The sequence below is a fragment of the Carcharhinus amblyrhynchos genome, chromosome 1, assembly GCF_965287045.1.
Source record: "Carcharhinus amblyrhynchos chromosome 1, sCarAmb.v2.hapA, whole genome shotgun sequence".
NCBI classification, from domain to species: domain Eukaryota; kingdom Metazoa; phylum Chordata; class Chondrichthyes; order Carcharhiniformes; family Carcharhinidae; genus Carcharhinus; species Carcharhinus amblyrhynchos.
Window position 1 is genome coordinate 56711831 of NC_137324.1, and position 14666 is coordinate 56726496.

General features: G+C 38.5%; 1 protein-coding gene across 9 annotated transcripts in view; it reads left to right on the forward strand.

Moving 5' to 3' along the window:
- LOC145340852 (protein unc-13 homolog B-like) overlaps nucleotides 1–14666 on the forward strand; it is a 580250-nt gene that overhangs the window by 393469 nt on the left and 172115 nt on the right. For all 9 annotated transcript variants that reach the window (XM_080185311.1, XM_080185327.1, XM_080185336.1 and 6 more), the window contains 2 exons: nucleotides 4599–4931; nucleotides 10377–10467. In XM_080185311.1, coding sequence (XP_080041437.1) covers nucleotides 4599–4931; nucleotides 10377–10467 — 424 coding nt within the window. The remainder of the gene's footprint in view (nucleotides 1–4598; nucleotides 4932–10376; nucleotides 10468–14666) is intronic.

Below are 14666 nucleotides of genomic sequence, written 5' to 3' on the forward strand. Positions count from 1 at the left end.
TGAGGTCAGTGTAACAACTTTTCAGCCGCACTGCTCCTGATGCGCTGTTCACCACTCTGCCAGGGCAGACCAGTTCCTGCCCCCCATCTCCATGCTGACCTGGTCTTTATGGACAGCATCATGTTGCTGGACCCTCCTGTGTCACTGTCTCAGGTCAATACTGCACTTGGGGTTGGAGAGCACAGGGCTTCCTTTTCCCTGGTGCCACACAGAGATGTCTATCTGGACAGGACAGTGCTGTGGGACTCATGCCTTAACAAAGCTCCGGAATTTGACCAGGGATGGAGTACAAAGTGAGTCGGGGAAGGGAGGAAAGTGGTGTGGTGTTCTGACGAAGGCAAAGGCAGAAAAATGGAAGGAGGTGCAAGAAGTTTGGGGGGAAGGGTGAGGGCAGGCAGAGGGCCAAGGAGCTGGATGAAGAAGATGAACAATGAAAAGCAGAGGGGAGGGAGTTTGGATCCCCACATACTGCATGAAAAGCTCACAAACAAGGTAGTGCACAAAGACTCCAGATGCAGTGGATAGAGGTCCAGGTGGAACATGGGAGACTTGCAGGTGACGGATTTGGTGGGAGAGTCATTGAGTTGAGGAACAGACTTCTTTTTGAGGCTGCATGCTGTTTTCCTCTAGGTTGTTGACATCCTGTGTGATCTGGTAAAGACAGATGGGTTGGGAAGAGTAATACGTGTGTGCTGGAGTGGTGACAATGGGCATAATTAATAAGATTCCAAGCACAGATTCTGGTGTTGAATGTTGCCATCCTGGCCAGTGGAAAAGGTGCCAGTGGGGCTGCCTGCCACCACACTTAGTCTCAAGTAGTAGAATTTCTGCCCATTGTCAGAGATTGCTTTTTATCTTGGCTAACGTTATCACAGGAAATTAAGATGCAAGAACTGGAAAGGATTAAAATCACAGTGTGATAGACAACTGCTAGCATCATGATTAAATGTACAGAAATGTATTACTCTTCTACACCAACAACTCTTTCAATCTACTAATGAGAAAACTGTCATAGCCACACACCAGGAAGATGTACACAAAATCAAAATACTCTGAATGCTGAAAACCTGTAATAAGAATAAACATAGCTAGAAAAACTCACACACAGGCAGCATCTTTGAAGAGAAATTGACTTAATAGTTCAAGCTTTTGAACAAGTGTGCTGTCTGAGCAAAGATCCATGAGTCTGGTTTCATGTGTCCTTCACACAATAGTTATTGTTCCTTCTTAGCATCACAGGAGATCTGAATTGTTGATCCTGGTTTCTTAAATGCTCCTATGATACCTTATTACTCCATGGGATGTTCCACAATACCTCTTGTGCAGTTGAACGGCTTTGCTTTGTTCTTAGGATCCTGAACAAACTTCTTCCTTCCAGAATTACAAGTGTTTCAATGACATTCGTACACTTGGTCACTTTCTGTAATTTTTCAGCTATTCACTTTTCCGATTATCCGATGTACTATCATCATAGCAATCTTCATTCAGCATAATGCACAGAAACGCGCTTTCTGTTTGATGCAGAGCAATTTTTCATGAGCATTTTAATCCCGTGTTGCTGATAATATTGTACGGCAAAATATTTTCTTACAAGCAATCACCTCCCTACGTATCAGACCAACTGAGTAATCAACTTTGTTATCTTTCATTGTTTATAATTTTGTCTGATGTTGGATTCAGACTCAAACCAAGATGCGGGAAATACTTTCCATTCATAGATACATGTGCTCCAGTTTCCATCTTTGTGTAGACCTTATATAAATTTTGAAGGATTTCATAGCATTCATGTTCCTCTTTGTGCGTTCATGAAGGATCCCTTTTTGGATTTTATTAATATGCTTTTCCATTAGAGGAGGGCAACTGTACGTTTATGGGTATTTTCCTTGCAATTGCACGCAAGCTGCATAAACTGAAGGAATGGACACTGATGTATATCCATGAAGAAAATGGATTTATGAAATTACCACCATTTTCAGCAAAATAAACTCAAGTAACTGTTCCCACAATTTGAAGTTTGATCCTATTGGACTGTGATGTTGCAGAAAACATCTCTGTACATTTATTTCGTAATCAAGTGACCCACAAGCATTTTCCTAACTTCAGACAACAGCATATTTATGTGTATTGCTTCAATACAATTGTTACTTTGCCATCAATCAGAGTTGGCTGGTTAGTAATGTACAAGCTGTTCAAACTTGATTATCAGAATCTTTGCTTTCTTCTGATGAAAATACTGGTTTTATATGTGTTTGATTCTTTTGTGGATTTTCATTTTTATTCCAGGGATTCACACAGCATAATTTTATGTACTTAACAACTTGCTCTATGCCAAGCACTTACTTTTTAAAGTTTTATAATTCAAACGCATCAATTCAAATGTTGGTGTCTAGCAGTTTCCAGGGGTCTGCAAGTATCCCTGTAGACTTCATAGGATGTCAGTTGGAATCCATGAAGTTAAACTTTTCATACAAAGCACCATTTGCTCTTCTTTATTTGTTCAGAAGATCATGGGTATCTTCTCACTACAGTGACATTTTTGGTCCAACTTGATACAGAACTTATGAACACAAATGACAAACATGAAAGTCAAAACAGGAAATAAATCTTGATGTCTCTTTCTGCCTTTATATATCTTGACAATTTTTTGGCTAACTTGGAAGCCACCTTATGAGGCAATAGGATTTCTTAGGGGTGACATTAGCTACAGCAGGTTGCAGTATTGAGACATAGAAGATTCTTCAATTGTTGAGGAATGAGCTGTGGAAACCTGCCCTTCAAAACTCAACTTCACTAGCTATTCCCTATTTGCCTTGTGGCACAGTCTTTTTATTTTAACTAGTAAACACCCATTCACAAACATTGATAAAAGAAAACATTAATAAACATAGTAAAAAATTGATCCCTGTAATGTGGTATTTTGTGTGACATGTTGTGGGCGATTTTATGCCTATGTTTGACACAAGTGCAAATGGCAACATGGGTTGTTTACTGACTTTCTCTGCCTTCTGCCAGCAACGTACTGAGGTTCCTGCCCAAGAAGGTCGGGATCCTCAAATGAATATATTAACATGATGCTAGCAGGCTTCCCCGCCATACTGTAGTGTTACTATCGTAACACGCAGGTATGTCAACCGACAGTGGCCTTATAGCTGTTGTCATATCTGATATGACTAATTTGGGATCATCATTGTATTTCACATTTTATGGTGACTCTTTTGTTTTGATTTTTATGGATATACAAGACTTTTAGGCAAAACTTCAACCTTTGTGTTCATATGAACTTGCAATCTAAAGAGAAACTGTTTTTTACATTTAACTGTGCCAGATGCATAACAGATGCATAACAGGCATAGAAAATCTTCCTTTTCACCAGACTGACAAATTAGACATGTTAAAAGTCTGTTCGAATGAGTTCCCCTTTCTTCAAACTAACAATTGATCCATTTGTACTATATCTGAAACATTAGAATTTCAGAACATTTTGTTAGTTACTTTTGGGCAGTTCAGTTGTCATATCACTTTTAACATAACTTCTGTGCATCAGGTGGAACTGAGAATTGTAGTTTCACCTGTTGATAAGTACAATTGGCACAAATAAAGAACACATGGTTTACTTTTGAATGAACTCACATATGTGGCTCAACACTGAAAACCTAAAACTGCACAGTTGAATATTCCACAGAATGATAAATACATTCTACTTTACTAAATTATCTAAATTTATGGCTTGATTGCATCTTGATTCTTAAAATTTTGATGAGCAAAATAGGGGGATATTGATGGTCCATCTCTGTTAATGACCTTTTGAATTTGGAGCCCTGAGTATTACCACTTTGCAAAATGCCCATCACTTATTTTAAAGCGCAGTAACATTTTATAACACCTTAATTACCATTTACTTTCAATTACAGATCATTGCTTAATTATCATTTAACACCACAGAAAAGTTTGTAGAGAAAAAAACATATTTTATGTAAAGTATCTTTTTATTCTAGGTGTTTGTGGAAGTTCTCAGCTTTAGTTTGCTTTATGTGAAGGTGACTTTGCGGCAGTTTTGTCTTTAGTGTGCTCAGTGTAGTAACACCTGCTGCTTCTGGTACTGTGTGTTGTCACTGCTCCTTGGCACATGCCACTATAATTACTCAGCAAAGTGAACTTTTTAAAGAAATTCTAAATACTTACGAGCTGACTCATTAAGTATCATGTGTATGCATAACAGTTTACATCATTAAACTGATCGACTGTAAACATAATTAATAAAATAATTAGTTCATTATTATCTCACCAGCAAACCTTGAATCAGAAACAATGTGCATAAAAATATATTTTCTGGTAGAAAACAGTTGGTTGATTTTGCTTACATTATAGAAATCAATTCAAAATTCGGTTCTTTTCATATATAGAATTAGAGGAGAATAATCATTCCTTGTAAAAGTGTAAATTTAAAAATACTTTGGAATTAAATACACTTTTTATAAGGTGTCAAAAGTAAACTGATATTAAGTTCTACATCTGTGGTATCTGTTATGCAATATACATACAAATCTTGCTGCAATTGCCCTGAGTTACTTGCTGAACTTTCTATTCATGATCCACAGCCCTGAAGGAAGTAGCAGATGTGGCTCATCAGGAAACCTAAGCCAAGGCAGTTCTCAACTTAGTGAACTTGACCATGATAATGAGAGCATCCATGGGTCTGGGATGGATGAAAGGCGAGATCAAGAGTCATGTCACTCTCATCACAGCTCAGGGAGTTTGAGACAAAATACACAGGAATGGTACAATGAAGATGATGGGCAACAGAAACATTTGAGTGAATGCAGGGACGTTCAGCATTATGAAGATTCTGGAGAAGTTGATGAAACTGCACCTGAGATTCCCCTCAACAGTATCTCCCCACAGCTCGAGGAGATTATAAAACCACATGACAAGTCAGTACTGCAATTATATTATCTACTTTCATAAGTGCTTTTGTTTCAGTTGAGTTGGATTGTGACAGTTAGAAGCCTTCCTGAAAAACCAGTGTCATCTTTTAAAAAGCTGTCAGTTAGGCAGATGCTTTAGCTGAAGATTGCAATCTGTGTTCTGGCATTCATAGAATCATAGAAGTAATCAAGATTATTACTGCATTTCATAGAACCATAGAATCCCTGCAGCACAGAAGGAAGCCATTTTGCCCATCAGGTCTGTACCAATCACAATCCCACCCAGGCACTATTCCCATAACCCCACACATTTACCCTGCTGCTTCCCCTGACACTAGGGTTAATTTAGCATAGGCAATCATCCTAACTTGCACATCTTTGGGGGAGAAAATCAGAGCTCCTGAGGAAACCCATGCAGACACAGGGAGAATGTGCAAACTTCACGCAGACAGTCACCTAAGGCTGGAATTGAATCTGGGCCCTTGCACTGTGGGGCAGCACTGGTAACCACTGTGCCATCATGTTTAGAAAATGTTTCTTTCAACTCAGTAACAATACAAGATTTACTGTTTGTGTTAGTAACCCCCCAACAATTAATACATTCAAGTAACATTCCTTTCTATGCATTTTAATGTAGACATTAATCTATTTCAAATAAAAAAAGTTCAAACCTCTAACAGTACCCACTGATTACTCACTTATCCACCTCCAGTTTGTCAAAGCTACTTACTGCTTTAAATTTTATAACAGCCTTTGATTTGGCTTTTATTGAAAACAAGGTGTCATGTATACCAGTATCACAACAAAGATCACAAATTTGATCTTTTGTGATCAAATTCGAAATTACTAATGAGGGGGATTGTTCAGTCTTTCAATTTCAACTTTCCTGACTGTCACGCATCTAATCCCCTCTTGAATGATTCCAGAGATGCTTTCCTCACAACAAATCAGAAAAATAATTCTAAGCATGAATCTCTTTCTGAAAAAGTGACTGCTAATGTTATTCCAAAACTCATCTTTTATCAATTTATATGTGTGCCTTTGTCCTCCATCCTTGGTTCAATTTAAAATGCTGCTTAGAGTGACCCATTTCTGTTCCACTTTCTGTCTTCGGTACCTGTGTGAAGTAACTTCTCATTCTTCTCCTTTTCAAAATTGAAGTGACCAGTTTTTACAATCATTTTTTCAGAAGTTCTCGGGCATTAGTGATCAGATTTGTGGCTCCCTTTTACATCACTTTCATGGATTGAACATTTGTTTCCCTTCTGTTTTGGTGACTAGAATTGCAGATGTGGGGTTAACAAGTTGTCTTGGTTAGTCGCACCAAATAAACAATAGGCCATGGGCAGTCTGCTCTACACTGCTTTGAGATTCAGATCCATTGTGGAACTGAATATCGATTGAGGCATGTAATAAGTGGCTGCTGCAATTCTACCCATTTTGTGCTTCTGACAATGATAAATTTCTACTCCAGTGTTCAAGATATGCTCAGACTGGAGTATGATACAACTTTATCATGATTTTGTCTGACTTCTTTCTTGACTGGCCAACATGGGTCCGAATTCTGGTTGCTTGATTTATTTCCCTGCTGCAACAATTTAAAAATTCAAGGCTTCTCCCTTAGCTAGCTCGACACTATTCATTGAATTAATCAGTTGTTTATTTTTATTTAAATTCCAATATATAAAACTATGCAATTATCTGTGTTGAATTTCATTATCCATTGTTAATCCAATGTGAAAATATTGTTCCAAATCTTGTGGTAAATTAACTGTGAGGATAAGAGCATTCATTATTATTATAGAGTAAATCAGGTGCCAACTTCCAATTGCCACACGTGCACAATTAAAAGGAAAAATCAGGATGCGACAATCCAAGCTGCCTGCTCCTCCACAACCTTTACAATAACAGTATCTCACTGATAGATTTAGCATTCAAATAATGAGAAGGTATGAAATGGGAATGCTGACATGATGAAGATCCACTAAATGCACCAAGTATATGAGGGTTTGACCATTCAAGTGTGACTTAATCCTTAACAGTGTGATAAGATTTAATTACTGCTAAGAAACCTCTTTCACATTAAAAAAAAAATTTACAAGTTTGGGATTTAATTTCCTCATATTTTAATTATTGAGAGATTTTTAAAAATTAAAAGATGTAAACAATTGTTTCTAACATTTCCTTTCTGCCGCTTTTATCTCTTGTAACCTCATATTTCTTTCCCTCTGTTTTGCTTTCTGTATGTGATCTGACATTGAATTAACTATTCTAAAATAGCTTTTGCAGGGGAAATATTGGAAAAAGCCACCTAAGAAAGATGGGGCTTGTGATACATGATTAACCCACTCCCACTTGGAGTGATGCAGGCATCACACAACCTTCCTACTGCCATCTAATCTAAATGATAGCATGCAGCTCAGCATTGAATGCGCTGCTGAATAGCTGCATGCCTCATCAGAGAACCAAAGTTTGGGCAAAGCTAGCACTACTTAAAGCTAGCCTGCACTACTTAAAAGGGAAGATGCATTTTGGCTGCAGCAGGTAATTAACTGTTTGCAGAAGGGTCTTTGAGCAGGAGGAATCATGAAAGTGGCATAACAGGGAAGATATCATTCTCCAAGCTTCTTGTTGAAGCATTGGAGGATGTAGTCCAAGAGGCAGGCTAGAAGAGAGAGATCCTTTTTCCACAGGGGCAAGGACACACTCCAGTCAATGAGAAGGCAACGGGAGCAGACAATCATTGCTTTCAATAAGAGATGTCTATCCCAAAGACTAGATGTAGTGCAGGAAAGATTTTATGATCTTACATGAATGGTAACGGGTCTGTGAGTGTATCTTCAAATACCATATCCTTATGAATGATCCACTAGTCTCGCACTGCCCCCACTTTCACTCACCTATCAACATTCTCTATCAAGCATGACTCACACCTAATATCCATAGTCTTGCCTCACATTCACATACGTAGCAATGCTGTAAGCCTCACATACGCTTTGCATTAAATGCCAGCTGTTCAAGATGTCAGACACATCACTCAACATACATTTCACTACACTGGAGAATGCACATCCCTCTCTCTACCTGGACAAATGGTACATTACTGCAGACATCAACTCCTAACTAACAGGTAAAAGTACAGCCACGTGAAGGAGATGGTGCGAACAGTCATTGGTGAGATCATGGCCAGGGCAAGGCTGAACCATGAAAAATGAAGGACTCTTTTGCCTCATTCACTATCTCACATTTTCTTTATCCCACAATCTCTTCTGATTTATAAGCTGTGAATGCTGTCAGCATGCACCTCTTACACTCTTCCCCTTCTCTCACGGCAACCCACTTGTACCTTTCCCCTTTCAGATATCTAAGAACTGCCCTCCAGTGAAGTACTCATGTAGGACCATGAAGTGCAATAGGTGCAGGGCCCTAACGATGAAGGAATATGAATCTTCATTCAGTCTCACACTTGCAACCACTGCAGCTCAAGTACTGACTAGTCACAAACTTTAGAGGAGAGGGTGGGATTTGTACATGTCAGGGAGAATTTTCTCAACCTGCCCACCACGAGAATTGTAGCAGGCAAGAGGCAGACCATGCAAAGGTCCATTGACCTTGGGCGGGATTTTATGGTTTTGGGGCAAAAGAGACCAGAAAATCCCGCTCGTTGAATCATCAGGCACAAGTGATCTACAGTCAGGGATAGGGGACAGGCTGATGCATGTGCCAGCTCTCCACAGGGCATGGCCAAACATGGGTTCTGTTGCAGGAAATTCAGCTGAGATCTTCAATGGAATCTATAGAAGATGGTTGGCATCATGCATATAGAAATTTTACATGAGCAAGCCTGCCAAAAAGTTTGCTATAACTAGCAAGGAGCATGAAGGAGTCTGCCACCAATTTGAAATAGGACTTTGTACAGATCGGGGAGGACATTCTTCTGAATGTGGAAGTGGTGATAAACCTACCGACCTAAACTTCATGTAGTGGCCCATGGCTAATGTGCATTGCAGCACAAACAGAAGCCACCCAACATTTTGAGTGCTGCAGTGAAAATACCATGTTCAAATATGTTTGGAGACTTTCAGAGGAATTTAGCAATCTATCCTCAGACAGATGACTAGGATTGCTGAGATACTGCCCTAGGATAAGTGGCAGTGACTCTGTGGAACATGAACTAGTTGTCCTTTTTCAGGGTGACAGTCTTCATTCTCCCACCCCTCACAACCATTCTATCAGTACCCGTATTGTTGCCTGTCAGCCAGCCAGCCCGGACTGCTGTTAGTTGTGTATAATCTGAAGCCAAGCCTTTCAGGCCCAGAGCTGTTTGAGGGTATCCTGCAAGGCCATCCATAGTCTTTCCCAACTAAAACTCAGTTGTCTTACGCCAGCCATGCTGCAGCTGTTGGGGGAACATTAAACCTTGAAAAGACACCATAAAGTAGGCACTAAGAAAAATGCAAAAAAGCAATCAGTTGATTTTCTCTCTCCTACCAGCACTGATCACTGTGGCATTCCACTAGTTATAGTTTGCCAACCTGAAAATTACCCACTTATCCCTGTACTCAATTTCCTGTTAATTTGCCAATCTAATTTCCCCAACACCATGTGCTCCCACCTTCAGCAATCATCTTTTATATGGCACCTTATCAAATCCCATTTGAAATCCAAATATACTAAATTTATCATGCTAAATTCTCCCTCAGTGTATCTGAACAGGCGCCAGAGTGTGGCGACTAGGGGATTTTCACAGTAACTTCATTGCAGTGTAAGCCTACTTGTGACGATAATAAATAAAACTTAAATCCTCTGGTAACATTCTTAAGAACTCTAATTTTTCAAACACTTTTTTTTTCACGAGATTATGTTGGCCCTGCCTCATTGTAGTCTGATTTTGTGAAAATACTGCTACTACCTCTTTAATGGTAGATTCACTTCAGCTTTAGGAATAGTGTATACTGTCCTCTACTTCAGTCCAGTAGATTATAAAACTGCATTCCTAGGGCTGCCTGATGCCTCAGTCAATAAGCATGGAGCCTAGTATGTTTGAAGTATAGGTACGAGAACCATACCAGATGCAAATCTCAGCTTACATAACTGATCTTAGATGAACTGGCCTATAGTTTCCTGCTTTCTATCTATCTCCTTTCTTGATCAGTGGTGTTACGTTCGTGGCTTTGCAATCTGCTGGGGCTTTTCCAGAATCTGGGGAATATTGGAAAATTACAACCAATGCATCCACTATCTCTACAGCTACTTCTTTTAACATCCTGGGATGCAGGCTGTCAGGTCCAGGGGACCTGTCAGCCTTTAATCTCATTAGTTTTCCTAGTTCTTTCCCTCTAACACTCATGATTGTTTTAAATTGTACATCTTTGGACAAGACCAAATTGGTTAATACAATTTGGTTATTATTCTTTCATGTAATTATTCACTTGGAACCTTTTTTTTCAGCTACAGTGATGAAGTTTGTACGCCTCCGTTTTCTCCTGCGAGAGCACGCTGGATTCGAGCCATCAACAAAATCCGAATACAAATCCAAGAGGTAGTGCTGCGGTTTAGGAGTTACATTCTGATTGATCCTGTTTCCAAATGTATAAATTACAAATTTGAATTATTTATTGCTCCATATCAGTGACTGTCCCTATTTTATTTTGATTTTTGATTGTATTGCAGTATAAATGAGTTAGATAGATAATGATGATGATGTTTGCATGAATTTGTGTGTATAGATATAGCAAAATGTAGGGGATTGATTTAATCACAGCCAAGATTCAAGCCTTCCACCAAAGATAACATTCAGGTAATATAATCCCCTTGCTTAGCAACATGTTCCTCTCAGTCATTGGCTCAGCTAGTTGCATAATTATCAAAAACTCTACACAAATTCTTCATGTGGGGGAGCAGAGGTTTAAAAATAAAGTTCAGTATTAATTTATCATTAGTTGAAAATATATTTATTATGGAGATTATTGATCATCCTTGACCATACATATAACTAATTAAATAGCCACTAATGTCAAGAGTCAGAGGTAGTTGTTCAGGTGAAAATAAAGATGATTATACAGGGGATTTGAAAAACCATCTTGTATTGAAAGCACTATTTAAATAATGTTTCGACCAAAAAGCACTGATGACTAAGTTCTAAAAGTCAAACCAGTGCATTCAAGCTAACATAATAGTTGAAAAACTTCCAGTTTCTTTTTCAAAGCAGGTAGAGTCAGATGAGTTATTCTGAAATACAGCTTTCATTTTGTGGGTTTTAAATTCAAAGAGGATGGTAGGGATAGTTAAAAGCTCACATAATGGCAATGATCCATAATGACACAGAGGTAAAAGACTAGTGTGGAAGATAATGCAGTATGACAAGATATTTAAGAAAAAACAGGCATTTTCAGTACCAGTTTCACATTTTCCATCTGTGGTATCTGAAAAGATTTGGACACTTGACGCAGATCAAAATTGAACAGAATTGATCACTGAAGAATATCATGGTCATTAAAAAAATGCAGAATGACAGTTCATGGTGCTCTGTGACTACGGTAATTAATTGAGTAGCAAGGAAAAGCTAGATTTGTTATTGGTGTAGTTGATAAAACAAATGCTTTCAGTTCTCAATATCATGACATCAGTATACTAGTGGTATATGCTATCAAATATTATGGTGTATTTATGCTCAAATGAACTACAATCTTATTCTCCTAGTTTTTCCTTCTAGTGACATAATGTTATTAATAGCATCTTAAAGCAGTATATATTCAGATAAATCAGTTTTTTTGCATAGTTTACATAATATCACATATTAAATATGCCTTTATTATATTTTACTTCTTCCCCTCCAAACACACCCAATTCCAAGGCTGAAAATAGTAAGAGCCATTTATTCAATTTTCAGGGTTATTTTGTTATACCAGTGACAGACTAGCAGCACAAGACAAGTGTGCCTCATCTACCATCTTCCCCAGATTGCAATGATCCAGATTCAGTAAAATGCATAGACTTTTGTGGCATTTTCTTCTTCAGATAACTTATACTATCGGCACGGTGGCACAGTGATTAACATTGCTGCCTCACAGCACCAGGGACCAGGGTTCGATTCCTGGCTTAGCTCACTGTCTGTGTGGAGTTTGCATATTCCCCCTGTGTCTGTGTGAGTTTCCTCCAGGTGCTCCGGTTTCCTCCTACAGTCCAAAGATGTGCAGATTAGTTGGATTGGACTGCTAAATTGCCCCTTAGTGTTAGGGCTAGCTAGAGTAAATGCCTGGAGTTACAGGGATAGGGCCTGGGGGGATTGTGTCGTGCAGGCTCAATGGGCCAAATGGCTTCCTTCTGTACTGTAGGGATTCTATGATACTATGTGTAGTTTAGTCATCCAGCACTACTGAAACTACTTGGAGTTTCAATCAACTCTGAAAATAGGCAAATGGAAATTATAATTAGCACTTATATATCACCTGTAATGCAAAAAATTGTCCTAAATCGCTTCATCAAGGTATGATCTGATAAAATGGCTCCAAGCAAAAATCAGGAGACTGTGACCGAAGGCTTGTTCAGTGAGGTGAGGAGATTGGTGGATTTAGGGGAAAACTTTCCAAAGATTAGTTTTAGACAGCTGAATACATGGTCACCAATGGTGCACCAAAAGGAAGGGAATGTGCACAAAAGATCAGAGTCAGAAGAGCAGAGTGCTGTCAGGGGATTACGTGCCACTTGTTTTTTTTCCTTTCTTTACCCTTGATAATGCATTAATTAAAGTGGAATTTTATTACCTAGTAGGTTCTGATTTTGTTTTTGGTATGTGAGCAAGCAGAAAAGAGATCATTTAATGTTATGTCACAAAATGAGAACAAAGAGCAGATATAATCTTTTAACTTTGCTTGAGGCTCATAATGGCTGTTTCATTTACAGTTCTGTTTTTGTAGACTAGTTCCAAAATTCCAGCCTATTGAAATCTGCCACCCTGTAATTGTGACAAGGTGGTAATGGGCATAATGTTTAACTATTTCTACGTACATTGTAATTACATTTTAAGCAGCATAATGAAATTGACTTTGATGGATGACAGAAATGATGGTTTATTATTCAAAGCTCTGTTGTACAATTTTCTGAATACTCACTCCTCTTCCTGAAGCAAGTCAGTCCTGACAGCTTAATTGTACTGGCCCTTTGAATTTCTGCTAGCAGTTGCCCAGCACAGTCAGTGCTTTCAAATAAAGTGTAATGCTTTGGGCAGGAGGCAGATCTTAAGAGGTGAATTGACACCATCCATCCCAAGATCAGGCACTATCAAGTTGACCATGAATAATGAGGAAGAAAATAACCAGCTGTTGTATAAGCTCCACGATGGGGAGGAAGAAAATAGCCCAAAATGCATCCTGCTGAGTGATGTATGGAATTGAACAGCATTCACAGAGTTCACAGAGATATTGTCGATATTAAGATTGTATCCGAGTGCAACCCCAAGAGATGGATTAGCTTCACAGCAATTCAGAGATTTTTCAAGAGTTTATATGGGAGATGAGACTGAACAACTTTAAGTCATAGGTAATTCTTTATACTTTGTGGGGAAAGAAGAAAGTGACAGGTATGTCTTTGTTTATAACACAAATCTTTTTATGTAAATAAACAGCATGCTTTTCATTTTTATGTTAATTAGCCATCATTGTGAATTAATTACTATTCAGATGACTTCATTTTGTATATATTTTTAGACTGAAGTTGATTACAGTGCAGAAAGACTTTAGCAAATGAGAAAATATTTACCTGACATCGTTCCTTAAAAATGTTACATTTTTCAGGGTGGTATTATTCAGATCACTAAGAAAATAGTTACATCAAACAATCATGGTAATGCAAAGTTGGTAGTGAATTGATAACTTTATTTTAAATATTACTGTTGGCAATGTTAGTCAACAGACATTTTATATGACCATCCTTTGTTTTGAACTTGTGTATGGGCATTAAACCAATCATTATAAGTTAGTTCATTCTTACGATAAAATATTAGACAAAGCAATGCAATATGAATACATTAAGTATTTAGTTGCTAATAGAATGAATAGCAATCAAAGCTTTTGTCTAATCTAGTATGAAGCTTTTATTTAATTGTATATATTCATTTTCAGAAAATATATGAATGATTATATAGCAAACTAGTTTCCAAACATAGGTATAAAGGTGAAATGATGCAGCATCTGAAAAATATAAAATCAGATCAAATGAGTTATAATTAAAACATTGTATATCACTTAAGGGCAGCGCAGTGGTTAACACTGCTGCCTCACGGCATCAGGAACCCTGGTTCAATTCCAGCCTTGGGTGACTGTGTAAAATTTGCACATTCTCCCCATGTCTGCATCAGGTGCTTCAGTTTCCTCCCACAGTCCAAAGATGTGTAGGTTAGGTTGATTGGCAATGCTAAATTGCATTCCACCCCTCCTCACCCCACTGGTGTCCCAAGCTATGCAGGTTGGGGAATTAGCGAGGTAAGTTACAGGGACAGCGCCTGAGTAAGACACTCTGTTGCTGGTTGGGGTGGGGGGGGAGGCGGGGGGGGGGGGGGGGGGGTGGGCTAACATCTGCTCATCTTTTTCTTTCAAACAGTTCATGCCTGACCAAATTTTTACTATTTTGTTTATCTTCTGTGATTGGTAATTTTAAAAAGAATTGATGTTGTGAATGGCATTGTTCCACAGTAAGGATTCATATTGGGAAAACAGGTAATGTGATTTCCCCAAGGCATGA